This window comes from Sturnus vulgaris, chromosome 3 (assembly GCF_052056855.1).
Source record: "Sturnus vulgaris isolate bStuVul1 chromosome 3, bStuVul1.hap1, whole genome shotgun sequence".
Classification (NCBI taxonomy): domain Eukaryota; kingdom Metazoa; phylum Chordata; class Aves; order Passeriformes; family Sturnidae; genus Sturnus; species Sturnus vulgaris.
Window position 1 is genome coordinate 46,350,900 of NC_142245.1, and position 22,710 is coordinate 46,373,609.

Sequence of the window (22,710 nt, forward strand, 5' to 3'; positions counted from 1 at the left end):
ACTTTTAAAATTAAAAAAAAACAGTAGCTTCAGTTACTTCAAGCAGTTACTTACAACTGCACCAGTGGATCAGCAAGAGAACTGTCTCAGCCCAGTGCAGCTGAACATAAGTAACTCGAGATACCCTTCATGGTATAAAATATAGTAAAATTGCACGAAATTAAAAGTACTGTGATTGAGTTCTAAGATGAGAGATAGATAGATAGACAGACAGACAGACAGATAGATAATATTTTACTTTACCTGGAGATGATGGTGATAGCAGTTGTTTCTTTTTCTGGTTTGTTTGTGATTCAAGCAGTGCATATCCAATATACAGAGCCTGAGTCTGTAACATTGCACTGACTTCATAGTTCAGTTGATTTGAAAGGTTATAACTGTAAGTCCATAAAATGGAAAGGAATTTGAAGAGAACTTCTGAATCTTTTAGATGTACCTTAAATTTAACACAATGAGAAAGAAAAAAAGAAAAAGCACTTGTTTAATATATTTGCCAAACTACTACTGAAAACATTTGATATACCACCCCAACCACTTCAAGGGAGTACACCGAAAGAGAACTTTGTCTCAGAAAAACAGAGAAATGGTGTCTTTTGGGAAGAAAAAGTTATTGAGTAAATGCTGCATATATATACAAGTCCAGACATTATTTATATATGAATGTGAAAACACATGAGATGATGTAATAAGGAAACACATAATTTCTCCTACAAGTTTTTCTTTCAGCTTCTGTATTTAAACATTACCAGATTTTACAGAGGAAGCCTCTGTCGTGCTACCAGTTAGAACCGAAACTTTTTGCTCAAACTTTAGACTCTTGATCTTGTCCTGCAAATCAGTGTTATATTGTCATCTTTGCCTCAACTAGTACATTTGTGGTTTGTTTTCTTTTTTTAACTTTAGTTTTCCATTGTTACATTTAATTAGGGTTAAGTAACCCAGCTGAAGCTTACATTTCCATCTCCTCACACTACTTGAATGCCACAAGGAGCATTGCATGACCTGTTGATCATTTTTCTCAGTGTTCCGTAAAATTAATACAACCATGTAGTAGCTGATGACTCATAATTCAGAGCAAGAAATGCAAAAATAATACCTTGAATAAGAGATTCATCAATGCTCTGTACTGAAGAGCATCGCTTCCCTCACTAGCTCCACTGACAAGCAGGTCAAACAGCCCCAAAAGGAGGTGCAGGTAGTCTTGGCTATCTTGATTCAGAGATTCAGGATTCCACCAAGATTCCTCTAAAAAATATAGGTTATAATTAAGATGCAGCAGGTGCATAGGAACACTCAGAAACCAGGAGAACACAGTTAAAAGTCCTCTAGTTAAAAGAGGACAATACATTTGGTTGATTTAATGTTCACAAGTAAGTAATCTTTACAGGTGTCAATAAACAAGAAGGTTAGGGAAGCAACATCTCCTTGATTCCAACCACTTCTGAAGGAAAAAAAATTAACTTTCCTTTTTCATTAACTTTCCTTTTTCACTGAGGTAAGGGACAGGTAAAATCTAACACTTACCTTTTGAAAAGGACAGGGGAGGATTTAGGCCATTAATGAAGTTTTTCAATAAGAACAGGACCATAGCTGACTCCTCTACGTGAGCAGCCTCATCACTACTGAGCTTTTCTATATATGCTCTTAACAAGTCCTTAGGCACCAAAGTTTCCTCTACTGTTTCAACAGACCAATTTAGGGAAGTTTCCTGTGAATGAAAATCGATTTTAATGTGTTCTGTCACGATTCCATGCAACAGAAAACAGAAATATAGCATTAAAATTCAGCAACATTTAGTTTCCAACCTCCAAAGAAGTATCCTTATGGAGTGAATTACATTTCTGATTTTACATTGAAATTTGCATCTGCAGTTTTAAAACCTATGCTAGCTATTTCTACCATAATTACAGTGTACATAAATGAGGTAATAAAAGAGTAAAATATCAGTCTCTCTCAAAGGGACTGGGAATTTTTGACAGTCAGTTTAACACTTTCATCTAACTCTGTTTCAGGAAAACAATCCATATCTTTCAGATGCTTGCATATACAAAAAATCATTAATGGAACAATTCCGAGGTTACAATAAATAAATACCATCTGCGACTACACGTGTGAGGGGATGTACACACAGAAACACTGCTCTGCTCACATGGGTTTCTAACACACAGAAAAAACCTAGAGCTGTTTCTCAACAAAATAAGTCAAGAAAATTCCAATGGAAACACACAGAGTAATTCTTAATGGCACTATTACCAAGTGTGTGTTTTTGCTCTGAGAAGTAAATGAAGGTGAGATTTTTCAGTTCTTCTTAAAGTTTCTGAACCTGGCCTTCAGTAAAAACAATTTAAAAAACCTTCTTAATATTGTTCTCAATACAAAGAAAAAAACCCTCTCCACACTGGCTACATCTTACCTCTGCAGGTTCACAAGTTCTGAGATTTTGAATTTTTTTATCCAAGAAGCGGAAGATTCTGATAGCCACTGGAAAATAATTTTCCTTCATCTGTGTATTGCAGCAGCACTGAACAAGCACTGAACCAATTATATGAGTAGTTACTTTCTGTCTCACACTGTCAGATTCTGTTTCAGCAACGAGTATCAGGTCATCAACCTTAGAAAAAAGAGTGGAGGATAACAAAAATCAGCATAGTATAACAGTGGGACTTCACTATGACTACACAGAACATGTAAATGAAAAATGGTGTAATATTGCTTACTTTCTATCATAGGTAAAAAGTTACTGTCTGCTGTAATTAAACTCTTTGAAACCTTGCAATGCACAAACATCAGTTTCTATGAACTACCCACAGGTATACTTGCTTACTCCCTAGAAAATTTTTTTTCAGGAAACTAAAAATTCCTTGAATTTAGTTACGCTAATCATGTGTCATAAAAGGTAATCACTTCTTTTCCTTATGTTAAGGAAAAAATTGGTTTTATATGGATGGTATTGTGGTTTGCTATTTATATATATATATACACATATATATAAATTGTATATAAATACATACATATAAATACCCATATATATAAAAATATAAATAATTATATATATATGCACACGTACATATACATGTATTTGCCTAGCAGCTTGACAATAGCATACTAGTGCCTAGAGCAGCCATGCAAAGTTCTTCTATATCACATTTGTTTGATTAGAGTCAAGTAAAGGTTAGGCTGACATGGTACACTTACCATTTGCAAGAGTAAGGAAGGGTTCCCTGAAGTCAAGTTTCCAGAAAGTAGCAGAATAATTTTCTCATTGGCCACTCCAACCAACTCTGCAGACTTGGTAGATTTAAATGCCTCTTCAAGAGCTACTCCAAGGGGGGAAAAAAGAAATCAAATAATCTAGGTATAAAATTCACATATTAACATACTGGTGGCTCAATAATATTTAGAATCAGTCAGAAACATACTAAACAATTTCTACCTCTTTTCAAAGAGTTTTTTTAAGAAATCCATTCACAGTTACAGCATGATAGCCTGATAGTGACAGCCTGCCCTGTTCAATAGTTTTAGGTTCAGTGAGGATGAGGTCCTAACTTGCCACAAGTTTCCTCTTATCAAGTTAGTTACAAGAAATCCTTTACCTTCTGGCCAGCCTTTCAGTAAGGGGTGTAAGGAGCAGAGGTCAGACTCTGACAAACAAACAGCCATTTTCCAATCTGAAGATTTTGAATTTGCATTAGTGACTATCATAAAAGGTAGTAATTGCATTACTGCTGCATCTAACAGTTCTTTCTTCTCTTTCAGAATCTCCTCTTTGACTAAAATTTTTACTGCTCGCTCCAAAACCTTGTACCTAAAAGAGAACAAATCATGTTGAAAATACATTACTCAATCACATCAGCAACATTTCTTTGATTTGCTCTCTATTCTCCATGGTGATTTTCTATATCGAAACAGCAGCAAGAACGAATAAGGAATTAATGGAAAATGGTATGAAAGAAATTGAACATCTCTCCTGTAACTCAGCATAGAAATAGCATAACAAAAAGCGTTTGCAGGGTAACAGAGTTTTTAAAGTATTCTTTACAGTTACTTTTAAAAAATTAATTTATACAGAAAGAATGTAGACTGAAAAAAAAAGCACAAACATACCACTTTCCATCCTTTGAAAGATCAGCTTTCTGGAAAATGTTCAAAAGGCTTGATACTATTACTTCTGGTTTGACTTGTTTCCTGAAAATCTGAACCATATTCAAGAAGAATTAATGAAAATACAACAATATACAATACAGTTTACCACATCACAATGGAAAATGTATCTGCTATACCAAATGGAAACAGAGATCCCACATGACCAACTGCACTCATGCTGATGTTCATGTACTGTCAGGTGAAAAGAAGTACTAAGGCTGCCCAGTATGCCCCGTTGACATGCTAAAGTATGGAGAATTTATTGAATGTGGAAGTGTTTGGTTGAATTGATAAACAATATTCAAACTATGTTATAATTAAATAAGAACTGCTTTTACTTTACATTGCATCTGGATCACAAAGATATAAGACACATTAACAAAAGATACTAAAGTTTAAAGGTGCACTCATGTGCTTCTATTCCTATTTACTGGTGATCAAGAATGAATGAAAATACAGGACCAATTCCACTACTGCCAATAATATTCTCCACTACTACTAGCAGAAGCCATAAAGACAGACTGTTACTCTAGCTGGAAACAATCAGTACAATGCATACCAGAGTTCTATCCAGTAAACCTGAGCTGGAGCTCAGGACTTTGCCACTATCAACTGACCAAATGACTCGCATATGGAAAAACTCAACTGAGCACCTCTCACTAGAGTAATGTCTTGTGACTGCACCACTTTCCATCCAAAAGACAGATAGTGTGGCTTGCCTTTTTATAGAATGAATAGGAAGCATGTCTCAAATAATAATCAAAGATTTAAGTATGCCTCAGTATCTACATTAAAAAAAAAAAAAGAAAAACAAAATTTATAAATTAACTGCCAACACCTTAGGAAAGATCAGGTAGCAGAGATCTGGGGGGAATTTGTGAGACAGCAAGTAACACAAACCTCCTAAAATCTGTGTTTCTTTACCCCATTAAAGGATAAAAGTAATGCAATAAGGACACAAGACAAGAAACAAAACTACACAGAATGAATTCCAGACACACACACATTCAAATCCAGGTAAAATCTCGCATGCCAAAGACACACACCTCCAAAGAACTGAGAGCAGACATCACAACATCTCTGTTGTCATCCTTGAGCCGTCCAAAGATTGCTTCTTCTATGAAAGCCTGATCAAAGCCTTCCTGAAAAGATAAAGGAAAACAGTGTCAAAGGGAAAATAAATCATTTGTCTGTAGAATACTTTACAGGCTTTTAATGAAATATCTATCTGAATTCTAGTGTAAAAGAAGTGGTAATATCATCTCAATTAAACGTCACAGGCAGACTAACTTTCAATAACAAAAGAAAGAAACTTGGATTAATCTATTAACTTGGATTTTATGAGAATGTGAGCAACTTACTCAACAAGAACTATACCCAGACTCCAGAATATGGGGAAATGGTGACAGAAGCCTACTGAAAACACCATGGAAAAAGCAGTAAGGATGACACAGGCAGTTACACATACCATTCATCTTCAACTGGTAAGTCTGGCAAGCAGCTTTTTGAAGACATTCTATGTTAAGTCAGTTCTGTAAGTGAGAGATTCAGACACAAACCTTTGAAGTTTCAATAACATCCTTCAAATGCTGAAGAGCCAGGACCCGCACAGCAGGCTGAGGATGATTCAAACTAAGCAGAAGGGAGGTATCAGAGACTTCCAGAAACTGAAATACAGATTGCACAGTAACCCCAGTGCATGTTAAAAATACTTTAAATATACATAAGAATAACGGGAGATATACTTATGGCAATTTTTGTACCAGAAGAAAACCTGCATAATCAAAACCTAGAAAGTTAAATTACAGTACAATAATATTGTATAACTGCTTTAAATTATTAAATTTCTTCACTATTGCAGACAGTTTTTGGAAGATAGCTTGAAAAGTACAGTAAGCCACAGACACCATTATGTCCTAGAAAAGCATTGCGCTTATCTAAGGATTCTGAGAAAGCTCTAGTGACAATGTCAGTGTGACAGAGCACAGATAGAAACTGTTAAAAAGGCATCCCTGCTAGTCCAATTGCGTGCACTTATCTCAGGAACCTTAAAAGCTGGAAGAGAGTCATATGCCTTTGCTCTGCATGCCTTGTTTTTCTGTTAATCCACTTGTTACTCAGACACAGAATCTGCACCTTTGTTAAATCAGTACAAAAATACAGGAAGCGCTTCTTTATGTAGCTCATCATATTTTCCTAAGTGCTTTCAGTCCTTCATTCATTGCAAACAACAGCCATAATACTAACCAGCTCTTATAATAAATTCCTTGGCCAGATCTGTTGTAGTAATGGTTACTCTGTGTTAGGCTGAGCTTCAATTGCTCTTCAGAAACGGCACAGGAAGAACTCTGTGGTCACTCTATTCTTCCCTGTTACCGACTGTAAACATTCATAAAATCAGTGCAAGAAAAAGGACCAAGCCATCTTCTCCCAACAGTGATAAAGTTGTTTCTCAGCTTTCCCAAAACAGACACCTGTGCCACTGACAACAACCTTAAGTAAGATGAGGCCTTGCTGGGAACCACTGTGTCGTCACTATTGACCACTGCAGTGTACGTAGTGGCTAAGTTTCTAAGGAAAAAAATTATTGGTAGGAATTGGAGCAGGTGGAGACATATAAATTTTAACCAGGAAAAAAACTCACACTCGTGAGTCCTTATGATAAAAAAATACTTAAAAGACCTGATAGCTTTTGTTTTACCACAGTTTTGACCAAGCTCCCCATCAAAATATTTAACCAAGTTAGGGTTCTTTTTTGTTTGTTTGGGTTTGGTTTTTTTTCCTTTTTTTGGTGGGAATGGTAGACATTTTATTTATAAGGAGGAATAGAGAGCAGAACTCTGTCAAAAATCAGCCTTCTGACAGAATAATCATATAAGAGCTAGGATCACAATCCTACCTACCTTGTACTTGCCACAGCTTAATGAAAGAGAAATAAATTGATGAAAAAGATTTTGGTCAGCCTCATCTGTGCAGTCTTCCAGGTGTTTCTCCAAAACAGAGTCTAAGGCTTTCGGATACCTGCCAAAAGACAAAATAATCAATATTTTCTGCAGAGGATTATAGAAAAACATGTATTTACAAGAGAAAACCAAGGAAAACCAAGGAACTGAATGCACATGCATTCATCCAAACCAGACATATAAAGTGGCTTTGCAAAGGCAATAAATCATTATGTCTTAACACAGATGAACGATATGCAGACCATTAGGATACATAATGAGCAGAGAAGGTCATGCTACAAAGTAAAAGAGCTGTACAAAGCCAGTAGGTCTGCATCCATGTATTACAGTGACAACAAAATATGTAAGGACAGATTAGTAAAACAAAATTTGGACAGAGTCTAGGAGTCAGTTATTTCTTTTGTATCTATTTGAGCAAGAGTATTGTGCTTACTACACCCAGTAATCCAAGACCATAGCTGTTATCACCACTCTACAGACTATGGGTCTGTCACAGAAAAATGGAACTTACTTTCTCTCGAGAAGTCTGATAAGAGGAAGGATCTTTTGATTGAGTACAGCCATTTTGGTGGGATTAGATTCAATCTCGGTACCACAGGAGATAAACTCTTCAAGAAACTTGCTAAAATTACAAACAAAAGGAAAAGCCATGCATATTTTGCATACTTTTTCATTACTGTTGTAAAGCACAGTGCTTAACAGATTAGGATTAATATACATTATTTACTGCTAGTACAGATTTGCTGCTGGCCTGAAGTTTTACTGTCTCACAGCTACTTCCACAAATGCTAAATGAATGGCTCTTCTGGGTTACTGAATGTTTAAATTTCAAAATCCACGTCTGGACTTCACTTATGAACTCAGAAAATCATGGTAATATAATGCTAATGCCATTGTCAGGAATCTTTTATTATTAAACCAGAAGTGACCACTGTACTGCATAAGAAAAAGAACTGAAGTCAACTCACGAAGCCAACAGAGAATCTAAATCCTTTTCCAGTGGTATACTCTCAAGAATAGCTTGAAGATGCATGATGTAAATGCTATTTTCTATCTCCTCAGATTCTTCTTGCTCCTCTAAGAACAATCATAAAAGATGAACAATAGTTAGAGAACAGCCTCTTCACACTGATTAATGCAAATAGCTTATACAGGCATCATCCTCTGGTAAACCAAGCAAACAACCTGAAGACCATGGTGCTCACTGATTACCAACACTAACTATCTGTGGTCCATTGGCAATACTTTATACCAACCTTGTTAAAATGCCAAAGCCTGGATTGCTGCCAATAAATTCAAGAACGCTTTGGTATGCTTCAGACCTGCTGCTAAAAGCTGTGCCAGCGACTTCCCTAGAGCATTCCTTGCTGTGAATCTGGACCTTTTAACAAAAGAGCTTTCCCAGTCGTGATTCAGCACTCTAATGTCACAGTGCAAACAGACTCTAGCACAGACACAGGCTACAACTACATGCCAGCCCCAGACTATTCCCAGGCAAGATTTCACAAGTACTACAGTACTACAATACCCCTCTAAGAGAAAAAAAAAGTTTAAAAAAAAAAAGGAAGAACAAAAAGCAAACACACAAAAGCTCAATTAGGTCTTCACAGGTATTGGCACAGTTTCAATGGAAAAAAGCAATTACACAGCTGCACAATGACCACAGTTATCTATCTTTAAGGCTGATCCAAGGTTTACAAAGAACCTGTGCTAGCTTACCTGTATCACTTTTCATGATGGTGTGAACAAGGTGAGGCAACAGGTAGCCGAGGAGAGGAGAAATATCATAGCCTGCTGACAGGCCTTGCAAAAGTGCTACCAGTTCTGGGGTTTTGCACAGATAATTAAATGGCCTGCACAATTGAAAGGGGGAAAAAAGAAAAGTATGTATGCTCATCTGGGTTACAAACACTTTCAAAAAACCATGCAGACTTCACAAGGATCCAATTTTCAGCATCAGGTAACAGCCCTATTGTAAACAAACACCGAAAAGATTCAAAGGGCTCCACTTCCTTAATGCCAGATGTTTATTGGCACATATGATATCCAAGAAGAAAAGAGGATACTGCCAGTCTCACTGAGCACAGCTGCTCCAACGGCACAGTGAACTACCTACATTTTTTGCAAAGCTGGTAGTAAAAGGAAAAATACTTGTATGAATTACAGGAAGAGATAGCCTCACAGTGCAAGGAGAATATCTATCCTCTGGCAGCAGCAAAAGGGATGAGAAGTAGTCATGCAATGACAGATCCTCTGAGGAGAAGTAATTTCCTTTTGAGTAACATAAAGCTTCATCTTGTCCCCTTTTATACCCACCTGGCTGGATGCTATATAGCATATCAACCCCACACCTGCCTTTTAACCTATGACAGTGTTCAAGTATCTGGAAGCTGATCACTGTATACCCCTCATATGATTTTTCCAGTTGGAATACTCCTCTCTGCCAGCAAGCAAATTCCCTGTAGCATGTGGGACTATGTTCAAATGCATGTTACCAGCACAAGTCAGCTGTGCCAGAGCAGGGCAGATGGATGGATGGGAATCTATCACACGAACCTCTAGGAGAACACCTCACCTGAAGTGAGACCACACAAGTGGTGGTATAGAAGCACTTATACTTCAGGTGTTAAACTCAACACCAACTCAAAGCCCTTCCATTGAAGGGGCAGAACTTCTTTGCACTTTCCAGAAAACCTCTTACTTGACAGGGTTCAGTTTTGCACATTGACATCAATCCCTTACTAAGAGAAGTAGCAGAAGGACCAAGAGATGACCAGCTCACACCACTGAGATTCCTTTGCTGCTGCGAGCATACAAATTTTCAAAGTAGCCCTTTGAAATGTCAACTATCAAAACTTCTGACAGGGAAGTGTCCCTTTAATGATGAGGATATAAAAATTTCACATTAGCAAAGTGCAGTTTGGAATTTTAGAAAGTGGGAAAATCTGATTCATGTAGACTTACTTTTTCCCAAGTTTATCTCCATTCTGAGTTTGCAGAAGTAGGTTCAAGCAAGCCAGCCCATCCCTGATTAATGAGGGCATTTTAAATAATGTCTTGCTTATCTGTACCATCAAGGAATGCACCAAGGAAGTCTCCACTGTCACTTTTACTGTCATCTGGCAGATTATCATGTATGTTGCAGCTCTGTAATCCTGTACAGAGGATTTCAAGCCCTAGAAAAAGAGATAAAGGTGTATTTTTAACACAAAATAACACAGAAGAGTACATTAACATAAAAATTATTTTTATTCTGACATCTACAGAATCCCACTATGTTCTTTTCCATGTGTTAACATTTAAGGTATCTATAAACTCAACTTCCAAGAAGAAAAAGCTGTCTTGCATGGTCCACAGATAAAGAAGACACATTTATTAACTACTGTTTGTTGACAAAGCAACAATTGTGAAGAGAGAGGATATTAAAGCAGGCTGTCTACCCTGACACCATTTCCTCATGGTTTAGTATGATAAATCTCAAAGCAAAGACATTCTTCAAACCGTGTATCCATTTATCACAGCTCCTTTCCTTGTGCAGAGTAGAAAACAGTTCTTAAAGCACTTATCTAAAGTGTGAAAAACCATTATTCTCCATGGACCCTCACCTGCCTGTGATTTCAAATCAGGCTGAGTGGTACAGTACATATCACACACAGGATGTCTCTCTTGGATGTTATCTGCAGATTCATGTCTGCAGAACACAGTACACCTCATCACACAGGAAGGAAACACAGCTTCACCTACCTTTTGGACATAAGGGAGCAGCAGAGAGACCATAGTGTCTGTTATCTTCTCTGCAGCTCCAAGAGCCGACACAATGGTGGAAGCATAAAACACAAGGAGAACTCTCAGTTGAGCTGAGTTGCTGGGACACTCTGAGAAGACCTGGATCACAGAAAAAAATCGGTTGTTCAGACATCAGGGCAAGTGGAAATGCACACATGGCTTCCTCAAATCACCAAAATTTTAGAACTCCAGCCTGCAAGCTCCAGCAACTCGGCTGGCACAACTGAAGTCATCACCTCTCACAGCAGCAACCCTTGCCAGAGGTTACTGCTCCTCTTCACAGACATGGCAGATGGAAATGGGTGCTGATGTAGGTAATCAGAATAAGGCAACCAAAATCACTTGTGATCTTGGTGTACTGCTCAGGACTCAGAGCTGGGGTTATGTTTAACACCTCCTTCTACATCTGTGAATAAACTCTGTTATTGTGTCTGCTTTGCTTAGTCTGACAGCAGACACATGCCAGTTCTCTAAATAACTGGATCTGTCATACATCTTACCCTTCTGAGACTACAGAACTAGCCCTCTATTAGAAATTAGCAGAAAAGAACAAAAGAATTTGCCCACGTTCTGGCATTCTCAATTTCAAATTCTCATTAATATCTGAAGACCTGTATTCAAAACACCCATGACAACCTCCAGAAGAGACACAGAAATTCAGAGCACCGTTAAAAACTAACAGCAGGAAGGAGTTTATGAAAGAAATGAAGACAATTAAGTACCCTGAGGCAACACAGTAAATAATACAGTATGGCCAAGTTGTTTGGTCATGGCTCACTGGTTCTCAGCCACTTCCTTATAAGAACTTCTGACAGCCTTCTTCAAAAATTATAATTAAAGAAGTCCTCATATTGCTTACTGATAAATGATTCATTTTACTCTTTGATATGCAGTTCAAAATATTAAGAAATAGCACACTATTATAAACACATGGAGAAGACAAAGTGACAGAAAACAATGTTCTTGAATAAATGAACAACCTTCACAGATTTTGCCACCAGCCTGCAGATGAAATCCATGAAATCCAGGTCTTTGTAGCAGTGTGTAATGACAGTACCTCTTGCCAGTGGGACTCCAGGTTTCTTTACACAGTGAAAAAAAGTAAAATTAGAACACTAAGATTAAAGTGAAGCACAGAAAGCAAAAATTACTATAATCTCCAAATTAATCCAACTGATCAGTTAACACCATTTAAACTAAGTAATGGATTTCCACACACTGCTCTAGAATGTTTTGTGTCTACATTAAGACAGATGATTAAGAGAATTACATTTAACCTACATGCAAATAAACATAAATTTTAGTAATTGATGTATCTTCCTAGCAGTAGCAAATACTTACACCTTAAAAGCCTGCTTTAACTTAGCCAAAACAAAGAGCAATTACAGTCAAAGCTTTCTAATATCAACTTCACCTTTAAGGAAAGATAGCAGAAACAACATGGGCATCCAGACTCCATTCCTGTAATTAAACTTTTCAGTACAGTTTTAAAACTAACCACATAAATTGGTGGACCATATTCATAAGTAGAGTAGAAGAATCAAGATATGATTAGATAAAGTCCCTCAACCTTTCATCTTGCATCTGTTAAATACTTTACCCGTATTGGATCCATCCAATGCCACTTATGAGTTGGGCTTTTTATATCTAAAAGTTGAATAACTCTCACAAATAGATTAGTCTCATGATATGGCAGAACACACCCAATCAAATTGTCTTGATTGTAGAGATGAATGTGAAATCTAAGGAAAAGAACATACATATGTTAGTTAAAAAGTATCTGGATGCAAAAAAGGACAAAAGTCCCAGCCACATTCTTCTCAGAACACCTTGTTTACTTGCTTTTAAGTAAGACCTGACATGGCTGTCTTACTGACTCAGATCTATGGTCCACCTAGTCCAAAAACTCAAGGTGGCCACCAGCCTGTATGTGCTAGAAGAAACAGTGTTAGCATATTTTTCCCCTCACTATCAACAATTTTAGGTCCCTGTATAATTAAAAATCACCTTAATTTCTTCTGCACAGATTTCAATATTAAACAAAACGTTACAATAATTCAGTATGAATCTCTCAGTATAATATGTGTACAGAAAAACTGTGATTCAAAGAAGTATGTTTCAGGAAAATGATACACTCTTTTATGGTAAGAAATACTGCACTTTCTAAATTTGAATAGGTTAATTTATAAAAATAAATGTAACATCACTAAATACTTCACTGTTTTTTTCTTCACACTTTCTTACAAAACCTTGAAATAAGAATAGTTAGGGTTCATGGTTCAGAGTTAATATCGGAAATTTGCTATTTTACAAAGCCCACTTCTAAAAGCACAATATAGAAGTGTTCCTCTATGTGCTCTGTAAGATGCCCAGGGCTGGGCAACTTTGGTGAAAGCTAGGCAAGGAAGTAATTGCTTTTATACAGAGTACCACGACAGATCAAAATAATCATAGAAATTTATAAAAAGATAAAAATATAGTTGGTAAGAGCATTTGGCCCCATAAAGACTAAGCCCAAATGCACATTATTAACATTCTAACCTATATTTTCAGAAAGCTAAAGTAAACTTATTCAAAATTTTTCTCACTGGGGAAAAATAAATCTTGCATTTCTAGCCTTATCTATTGACATGTAGCATATTCAGTGGATTACCTGTGAATCAGCCATTCAAGGCACTTCTGGGCTGGCTTAAGCATAAAGTAAGGGGACAGGTGAATGAGGAACAATGAAATATTCTTATTCAGCTGCTGATTTACTGCTTTAGTCTGAACACTGCGTTCAAGACCTTTGGATGTGGAGCTAAACAAACTGGACTGGAACTCTTCAAATGAAGGATCAATCCCCATCAGCTCTTCTAAACCAGTGCACCCTGTGGGGGAAAAAAATAAAAATGGGAGGAATGCTTTAAACATAATAGTTTTTGTTTTCCAGTCCTACCTCCTTAGCTCCTCGCTGGCACATTCAACTTTTTTGCTATCCTGGTATATGTCATCCTCACCAAACAAACCAAAACAAACAGTAAAGAGGCCTAAGACCAAAATCTTTGATATAGTTGAACTATTTCTCAACTGACAAAGAAAAACAACATAAGCAGCTATCAGCAGAGTGCTCTTGCAGCAGTAAAGGCCAGCAGCATCCTGGGTTGTGCTGCCCCTGAGGGCACGGCCAGCAGGCTGAGGGAGGGGAGAACTGCCCCTTCTAGTTGTGAGCTGCAGCTGGAGCCCTGTGTGCAATTTTGAGATCATCATCAGAAGAAAAAACATTTCTGGGTGTGAGTTCAGCAGAGGAATGCTGAGATGGTCTAGGGACTGGAAAGCAACATACAACGTAAAGGAGGAACTGTTCAGCCTGGAGAAGAGAGAGTCAAAAGGAAATCTTCCTGCTGCCTGCAGCTGCTTAACAGGATAAAGTGTGGGTTATCAGGGAGATGGAACCAGATTATTCTCAGTGATGCTTACTGGAAGGATGGGAGGACAACAGATGCAAACTGGAACATAGGAAACTCAAACCCAGTGTATAGATTTTGTTTTTTCTAATGTGGAATGATCAAACATTGGATCAGAGGTCCAATACTTGGTAAGAGACCATAAAAATTCCTCCTTCAAACTCAGCCAAGCAGTTCTAAAGTAACTATTTATGAAATAAAAAACACATGCTGTGCTGCATCAAAGAAATATAACTACAATCCTGTTAATTAAAATGAAAACATTATATCAATCTGTCTGGTTCTAGAAAACAGCTTTCTTATTCAAGAGTATCACATTCCTGGACAAAATTTTATACAAAAATGGAAAGGGATAGAGCATAAAGAATTTGAAGTGTCCCAACACAGCAAAGACTACTGCCACTTCACATTATTTGTGACCATAATGTAACCCAAAAGCAGAGCATCAGCATGTTCTCATGAAAACAGAATTCGTATCAGAAAGCACAGAGAGATTTCCAGTCCCAGGCTCTGTTCAAAGTAGGGTTAAAAGGGTCTCCAAAATTGGACCAGGTTGCTCAGAGCATTATCCTGTCAGAGTTTTCAAAAAAGTAACTTTTTTTTTCCCAAGGCACAATCTCCCCGGACAATCTTATTAACTGCTTGACTGTCCTCACACTGAAAAAGCTTTTCCTTCTATCCAGTTTTAACTCCTATTCTTTCACCTCCTGCCCTCCAGCCATACACTCCTGGTGCATCTTCTGGGAACCACCTCAAAGGTAATGGCAGGCTCCTATCCAAAGCCTTCTCTTCTCCAGACCGAATGAGACCAGAGACATTCCTCCCACCAACTTTTCCTTACTGAGCAAATTCTCCAGCCCTTGAGCATCCTGGGGTTCCCTGACTCTTGTCCCTCACCTTACCCTTTTGTGCCCAGAAACGTACTCGTGCTCCTTGGTTTTCCCAAGGGCTGGGGTGATGCTGACTAGCCGGCAGCTTTTTGACCTATTCTTTAGGTCTTTTTTGAATCCGGCTTTGCCTTTCCTATTTATCGTTCTCCAGCTGTTCTTTGGAGCGTTTTTAAAACCAGTGGCATCTAAGGAGCCCAAACTCACCGATGGCAAAAAACGTGTCCCTGTCAATAGTGGCGGCTTCCTTGCAGGTGAAGAGCAGCGATGCCACCTCGCTGCGGTCCAGGAGGCTGGGATCGTTCTGGGGCAGCGCCAGCCGCTTCAGCTGCTCCGCCAGGGACGTCATGGCTCCGCGCTGGGGGGAAAGGAGCCTCCGGAGAAAACTGGGGGGAGAAAACCAGGGCAGGCCCGCCGGTGAAGCAGCCGCACGCAGCCAGCCGCCCCTCCCGGCCCCGCCGCCGCTCGGGCGCGCACGTGTGGCCGGGCCGGGCCCAGCCGGGGAGCGAGGCGGACAGCGCCCGGCGTGACGCGTGTCCTGTCGCGATCCCGGTCCCGGTCCCGGTCCCCAGCACCGACCCGCTGCTCCCGCCGCTCGCCCGCCGGGCCGCACGTGGGCTGCGCGCGCCGCTCACCCGGAAGCGGCTGCTCCAGAGCCCCGGGAAGTTCCCGGCCCGGCCCCGGCCCCCGCCCCGCTCCGCCCCCGGCAGCGGAAAGGGGCTGGAGCTGCGGGCCGAGAGCTGCGAAACGGGAGGCACCAGCGTGTCCAGGGAGCCGTGACACCCTGTGCTGTGTCAGGAATAGTGTGGCCAGAAGGACCAGGGAAAGGATCGTGAGATCCTGTGCCCCGTTCTGTGCTTTTCAGTACAAGAAGGACATTGAGGTGCTGGAGCGAATCCAGATAATGCCAACAGAGTTGGTGAAGGGCCTGCAGCACAAGTGCTGTGAGGAGCAGCTGAGGGACCTGGGGCTGTTTAGCCTGGAGAAAAGGAGGCTCAGGGGGACGTTGTCCTTCTCCACAGCTTCCTGAAAGGACACAGTAGCCAGGTGTGAGTTGGCCACTTTCTCCAAGTTACAAATGACAGGACTACAGGAAATGGCCTCGGGTTGTGCTTGTTTAGATTGGATATTAAGAAACATTGTTTCGCCATAAGGGTGATCAGGCATTGGAACTGAAGGGAACTGCCCGGAGAAGTGACGGAGTCACCATCCCTGGAGGTGGTTAGAGGACTCGTAGATGTGGGATTTAGGGACACGGTTGAGTGGTGAGCTTGGCAGTGCTGGGTTAGTGGTTGGACACAATGATCTTAGAGGTCTTCTCCAACCCAAACGAGTCCATGATGCAGCTGAGTATGTGCCACCTCCAGGAGCAGCCGTATCAGCATGTGGATGGTATCCATCAGGGAAGCAGCTGCAGTGGCCATGTGGGTGGTTTCACCATCCAGACAGGTCCCTGGAGGGCAGTGTCCCTGTGGAGAAACCATGCAGGTGTGGGGCAGGGCCCAGCCTCCCGCTCTGAGGCAGCAACCACGGTGTGAAGGCAGCAGGGATGGAGAGGTGGAGACACCTGAGCCAGGTGTCTGTGGCAGGGCTGCTGCTGGCCTTGTGCTGAGCCCAGCAACAACAGCCTGGGCTGGGAGTGAGGATCCACCAGACATCTCTTCACAGAGAAGAGATCGCAGAACTAGAACAACTAGAGCTGTTCCACCTCAAGATTTTTCCATATGTGGAGTGAGTGATGTTAGGGAAAGTGCAGGACTCCCATGAGCAGAAGGTATTGAAAGCTCCAGCAATGTGTGTGGGCTAGATCCCAGCTGCAGAACCACAGAACCATGTAGACTGGAAGAGTCCTCTAAAAGCCATTTGATTCAGCCCCAGAGCAGGGCCGGCTTAGAGCATTTTGCTCATGGTTTTTGCCCAGTTGTGTCTGGGATATCTCCATGGGTGGGAATTCTGTGGCTTCACTGAGCTTCCTCATCCAAGATTTGGTTAACCTCAGATTAAAAATAAATTTCTGATGTTTAAACCCATGATGTCTCCCATCGGCTTGCATTCAAGATTGCAGGGTTGTGCACCTGGAATTTGGTGCACAAAGCCATAAAGGAAACATAGCTTGTGTCAAACCAAGAAAAACCTGGCACAAAAAAGTCAAAAATAAAATTTATCCCAAATAATGTCAGCAGATGGACAAGATGATACCAAAGATAACAATTCCAGCACCAGTTCTGTAAAACTATTTCCATATATTGTTGAGAAGCTTCATAGCTATGACAAAAATAACAGATTTGTTTGTAAGGCTGCTGTCTTTGGCAATCATTTAACATGCAGAAGGAATAAAAAATGCTGATAAAAGTCTGGGATTGCAGAGAATTATTTAAATGCTTAATTTTATCCATAGTAGGTGTTCCTTGATTTCAACAGTTTGTTATTCCTCTCTGATTTTTCTTTGCTTGTGTGAAGTTAAACCATTGTAGGTGTGGCAGCCGAGAGGAAATGCAGCTGGATCTCCAACTCTGTGCCTGATGATATTTGCCAGTGCCTTGTTAGACAGTGTGTGTTAACTCTGTGTCACGTTTCTTCTGACATGGTATGATCTGGGTGCAATGACAGCACTTGCTGAGCTGGTAAGAGTTGCTACCACTGCAGTTTCAACAGTGTCAAAGTGTTTGGAGGATATAACTGATTTAACAGGATTGATATTATTTTTCTGATGGTTCTAACACTTGAGATTCTGATTACCTAGCAAAGGAGCAAATCAAAAGGCTAGTTTTTATTGCACTTTTTCACATTCCCTGTGGCTTCTGTGCATCCTTTTCTTTCATGAAATTTTATGTGACCTTACTTTTAGCATAACTTAAAACCTGCAGACATTTAGGCATGTTTCCATGCCTAAAAATACCAAACATTAAAATACCTAGAACATATGCAAGGGGCAGAAAGTTGGTTCTAAAACAAGAAAACCCGTCTTGTTTATTTGTTTTTAGAAATGTGGTTCATTATTTAAATACTCTAGCCAGAAAGATAAACTAGAAGTTGTATATGCTGGAATATGTTCAGGTTTTGCAGTACTCCTATCCCACTCTCTTTTATCCCATAGAGAGCTGCAAGACAAAAGTTTTATACCTTTATGTTTTCTGTTCCATCTTTGTTTGGTTCCAGAGTAAAGCTGGGATTTCCTTTGGAAGTTAATTGGAGAAACAGAGGCACCTTCTGCAGAGGGAAAAATATTTGTTCTTGATTTGATTATAAACAAGTGTTTTGTGGAAAAATATTAGCTCAGAAAGTCTTTTAGGAAATATGCTTAGTTGGCATTGTAATTATCCAGTGTTGAAGCTGAGCTTCATGGAGATTTGCTCCATGCTGGGCTCCAAAGAGGTGCTTTTTTTTGAACTGAAATCTAAACCTGTTTCAAGTAGTCCCTTTATTTTTTTTTCACACATAGATGGTCTATTCTCATAGCCACATGCAGTTGAGATCACCTCTGATGATGATTACTATTAAACTGCATTTGAAATAATATATTGCCTGTTAAAATTCATAGGGTCTTAGAATATAGATTATCATATGCTCATTTTTAATTGGGGAAAATGTGATCTGTTTCAAGCATTTTCTGTAAGTTATTCACTTCTAAGCACTGGAGTGTGTTTGAAAAGGTTGGATTGAGAAAGGCAAACACTATGAAACTTTTAATGTTCTTTACTTTTGTAAAAGTACCACCACTAAGTTTGTGGTACTTCTGGAGAAAATATAATTGATGTCTTTATATAGAGAGAGGTCTAGTCTTTATATTCCTTGCCTTCCAACTCACCTCACCAGCTGTGCATTGAGCAGAGCTTCATGTACCTTGGTAAGTGATGCAACCCAGAAGGAAGAGATTTGTAGAATGAAGAGGTACTGAGGAACTCTCATCACACTGTATGCTGATTTCAGAGGTTTTATGTAGATCAGATCTCATTCTGTCTGATCAAACTCCCATGAGTTGCATTCCTGAAACACATCTTTCTGGTTTGGTTTCACTTGTAAGCAACAGATGGGAGGGATTTCATGTAGAGAGGAAAAAGGAATCTCTTCTGATTAAAAAAAGGGAAAGCTCAGTAGGGTTTGATTGTAACATGTCAGAATGAATGTGAAGGAATTGAGTGCTACCTATGCAATTTACTGTTTACATACCAAATTACAGTGTTTGTATTAAATGCTCTTAAGCATTCGCAAATTGCTATTAATTAATTTACTAATATGATGATTCTTTTTTCCTTCTTGCAGCACCTTCTGTAATCTTGTAAGCCACCATGATAAACAATTCTGAAGGAGACAGAAGAAAGCCACCTTCCCTGTGAGTCCCCTCACTTGCTAATAATCTTGGTATATTCCCCGATATTTCCCCATGCCATTTCTAATTGGGAATGTGACAGTGCCTGGCATCTAAAATACAATCTGATTGCAGCATAATGAAGTAATAGTAAAGCCTTTGTAGGATATGCAAAGATTGTCACTTTTTTCACAGTGCATGAAGTTCTTTAATGTTTTAAGCAATAGTAGGTGTTAACAAATCCGTGTGTTTAATGTGGGTGTGTGGCTGCTGACAGAACTGTAAACCAATATGTGTTTCAGAGCACTGGCTTGAACAGCTTGTTCACCCAAGATAATCTCGTTGTCAAAGAATATATTGTGTTCTGCTGTTGGTTTTAGGAGACATGCTGAAGTTTTGTAGTTTGGGAGACTCTGCAGTTAAATCTCCTGCTCTGAGCTAATCCATGTCCTTTGTTAATTCATGTACATATCTGCTCCCTCTTAGAACGTTATCATTTATAAGAGTACACCTCTGGTCTCTGAATTTATAGAGTTACTGTGATTATCAGGAAGAACAGTGCTTTATTGTGTTCTTTAGGCAGCATTAATATAGTTTTCTTCATTTTCAGTTCTTTCTGTACCCTGTGACAATGCAAGGTACCTGTACCTTTCTGCGAGGTACACATTGGGAAGGCCTTGAGGCCATTATTCCCTTGGCTGAGCTTTTGCTAGAAGCAAAGAGATGGGAGCTGTTTTTTCACATAACAATGCACAGATCTAAAATGAGTAAGTTAAGGTTTATTTTCCCTGTTAAGATTTATTTTCCCTGCCTTCTTGCTCCCATAAGGGCTTGATCTTTTTACGCTTGCATCAGTGAAACTCAGGGGCAATTCTGATGAGGTCAGTGAAGCTGTATGAGTGCGCAGCTGATGTAACTGGAGGCAGACATAATCAAGCGTAACTCATAGAGAATGGTTTGAGTTGGAAGAGGCCTTATAGGTCATCTAGTTCCAACCTCCCCACCATGGGCAGGGACACCTTTCACTAGACCAGATTACTCAGAGCCCCATCCAACCTGACCTTTAACACTGTAAGGGTTGAGGGTCTGCCACTTCTCTGGGGAACCTGTTCCAGTGCCTCACCACCCTCACATTAAAGATTTTCTTCCAAACATCTAATATAAAGCTGCCTTCTTTCAGTTTTAAGTAATTCCCCATGTCCTATCACCACAGTTCTCGACAAAGAATCCCTCTCCAGCTTCCCCATATCCTCCTTCAGATACTGGAAAGTTACTTTTAGGTCTTCACACACCCTTCTCTTTTCCAGGCTGAACAGCCCCAACTCTCTCAGCCTGTGTTCATAAAATAGGTGCTCCAGTCCTGTTATCAACTTCGTGGCCTTCTCTGGACTTGCTCCAACAGTTCCATGTTCTTATGTTGGGAACACCAGAGCTGGATGCAGCACTCCAGGTGAGGGTCTCACAAATGCAGAGTAGAGGGGCAGAATCCCCTTCCTTGCCCTGCTGGCAATGCTGCTTTGGATGCAGCCTGGGATTCAGTTGGCTTTTTGGGCTGTGAGCACACATTGCTTGATCATGTTGAATTTTTTGTCAACCATCACCACTCAGTGCTGGTTGAAGTTACGAGGAGTTGCAGTTCTCACTGCTGGATCAGGTCTGAAGAGAGAATAATTCTTGAGTTGAACTGAAGAGCTGGGAAAAGTTTCCTTGCTAGGCAGTGCATTCAGCACATCATTGACTTACTGACCAGTGTAAGAGACTGTCATGTTTCCCTGGATTTCCTTGAAAATCTATTGTAGTTTCCCCAGCCATAGATTCTCTTGTCTAGCTGCATTCCGGATCTATAATAAATAGAAACCCTTTCGATGGGGTGGTGGAAAGCTGTTTTAGGGGTTTTACTGTATTAAAAGCTTTCTCATATGGTAGCATAGACTAAAAGCTTTTGAATCAAAATTTCTATAAAGGAAGCTTTAAAATATATATTCTACATAAGGAAAAACAAACCCAAAATAAGCAAACTAGCTTTAGCTAGACATGCAGAGAAAGCATCGTCTTGAAAAGTTAGGCAATAGTCATCTTTGTAAATCCATTTTTATCCACTTGAGGTAGTCTAGTTTATCCTAGGAGCATCAGGGAGAATAAGGAAGACTAATGGAGAAGGTAAACAGTGGAATAAAAAAGCTGTCCTTTCAGTGCTGAGCTGCTTGATGAATTGTGACTTTTTTGTTTGTGTAAAAATTCAGCTAGAAAGTTGGATTATAGAGACTGCATAACAGTTGCAATGAAAAGCAGGGAAATGTTTCTTGTGATTGCTGTGAATGTATAGTCCTTTGTCATGCTCTGATGTTTCTTAGCCTGGGGAGTACAATACTGGGTATATAAATTAACTGTTTATTAGTATGAAAAAGAGCCTGTGCCAGACAATCTACTGAGAGAGTAGGTGTCATAGACCTACTGTGTGGTAGTTGTGAGTCATATTGTTTAATGCATTGGGAGAACTTGGTAATTGGACTGTAGCAATGTGGCCTTTGGGGACTTGGGTGTAATGAACTATAAGGAAAGCGTTGTGTACTAGACGTGTCTCATTCTTCACAGCAGGGCTGTAAACAGGAAAAGAGACAATAAACTGAAGGATGGGAAGGAGGAAGAAGTGATCAATAGGGAACATGCTTAACACGCTTTTCTTACTGCAATGTACAGTCTTGCTATCACCTCCTTCACTTGCCTGTTAATCAAGCAACTGACAGGTGTTGGAACAGCAGCAGATCTTGTTCACCTATTCCTGACCTGTAGCTGTTCAAACCTTAATTTGATTGTCAACCAGTCACTTTCTGGGTCTTTTAAAAAATGTTAAAATGTATCACAGCTCTTTCCCTGAAGAAAAAATAGTGTAATTCCTATCTGGGTGCACTAAATACAAATTTCAGCTTTTTTCCCAAGCTGACCACTGAAGTCTGTCCTACTTTCATTTCTTCATTTGTCTACTACCAGTCCATGGACCTTTTCTGTAGCTGGTAAATACATGATTTGAACTACAATGAGCTCACAACTTAATATGACAATTCCTGAAAATAGATATGATCCACATTCAGTAGTACAGAAGAGAATATTTAGCTGCTGTTCAATTGTATTCAGTTACATATTTTGTTTATTCACATCCTAAAGTTTAATTATTT

General features: G+C 39.6%; 1 protein-coding gene across 1 annotated transcript in view; it reads right to left on the minus strand.

Moving 5' to 3' along the window:
• HEATR1 (HEAT repeat containing 1) overlaps positions 1–15,589 on the minus strand; it is a 34,169-nt gene extending 18,580 nt beyond the window's left edge. The window contains exons 1-19 of the mRNA XM_014874658.2: positions 15,433–15,589; positions 13,546–13,762; positions 12,493–12,634; positions 11,873–11,974; positions 10,851–10,991; positions 10,071–10,282; positions 8,826–8,959; positions 8,075–8,183; positions 7,618–7,728; positions 7,047–7,164; positions 5,703–5,810; positions 5,190–5,285; positions 4,105–4,193; positions 3,594–3,805; positions 3,196–3,317; positions 2,414–2,611; positions 1,525–1,708; positions 1,097–1,245; positions 244–436 (exon numbers count right to left, since the gene is read on the minus strand). Coding sequence (XP_014730144.2) covers positions 244–436; positions 1,097–1,245; positions 1,525–1,708; positions 2,414–2,611; positions 3,196–3,317; positions 3,594–3,805; positions 4,105–4,193; positions 5,190–5,285; positions 5,703–5,810; positions 7,047–7,164; positions 7,618–7,728; positions 8,075–8,183; positions 8,826–8,959; positions 10,071–10,282; positions 10,851–10,991; positions 11,873–11,974; positions 12,493–12,634; positions 13,546–13,762; positions 15,433–15,574 — 2,779 coding nt within the window. The 5' untranslated portion in view covers positions 15,575–15,589. The remainder of the gene's footprint in view (positions 1–243; positions 437–1,096; positions 1,246–1,524; positions 1,709–2,413; positions 2,612–3,195; positions 3,318–3,593; positions 3,806–4,104; positions 4,194–5,189; positions 5,286–5,702; positions 5,811–7,046; positions 7,165–7,617; positions 7,729–8,074; positions 8,184–8,825; positions 8,960–10,070; positions 10,283–10,850; positions 10,992–11,872; positions 11,975–12,492; positions 12,635–13,545; positions 13,763–15,432) is intronic.
• Positions 15,590–22,710: the final 7,121 nt, after the last annotated feature.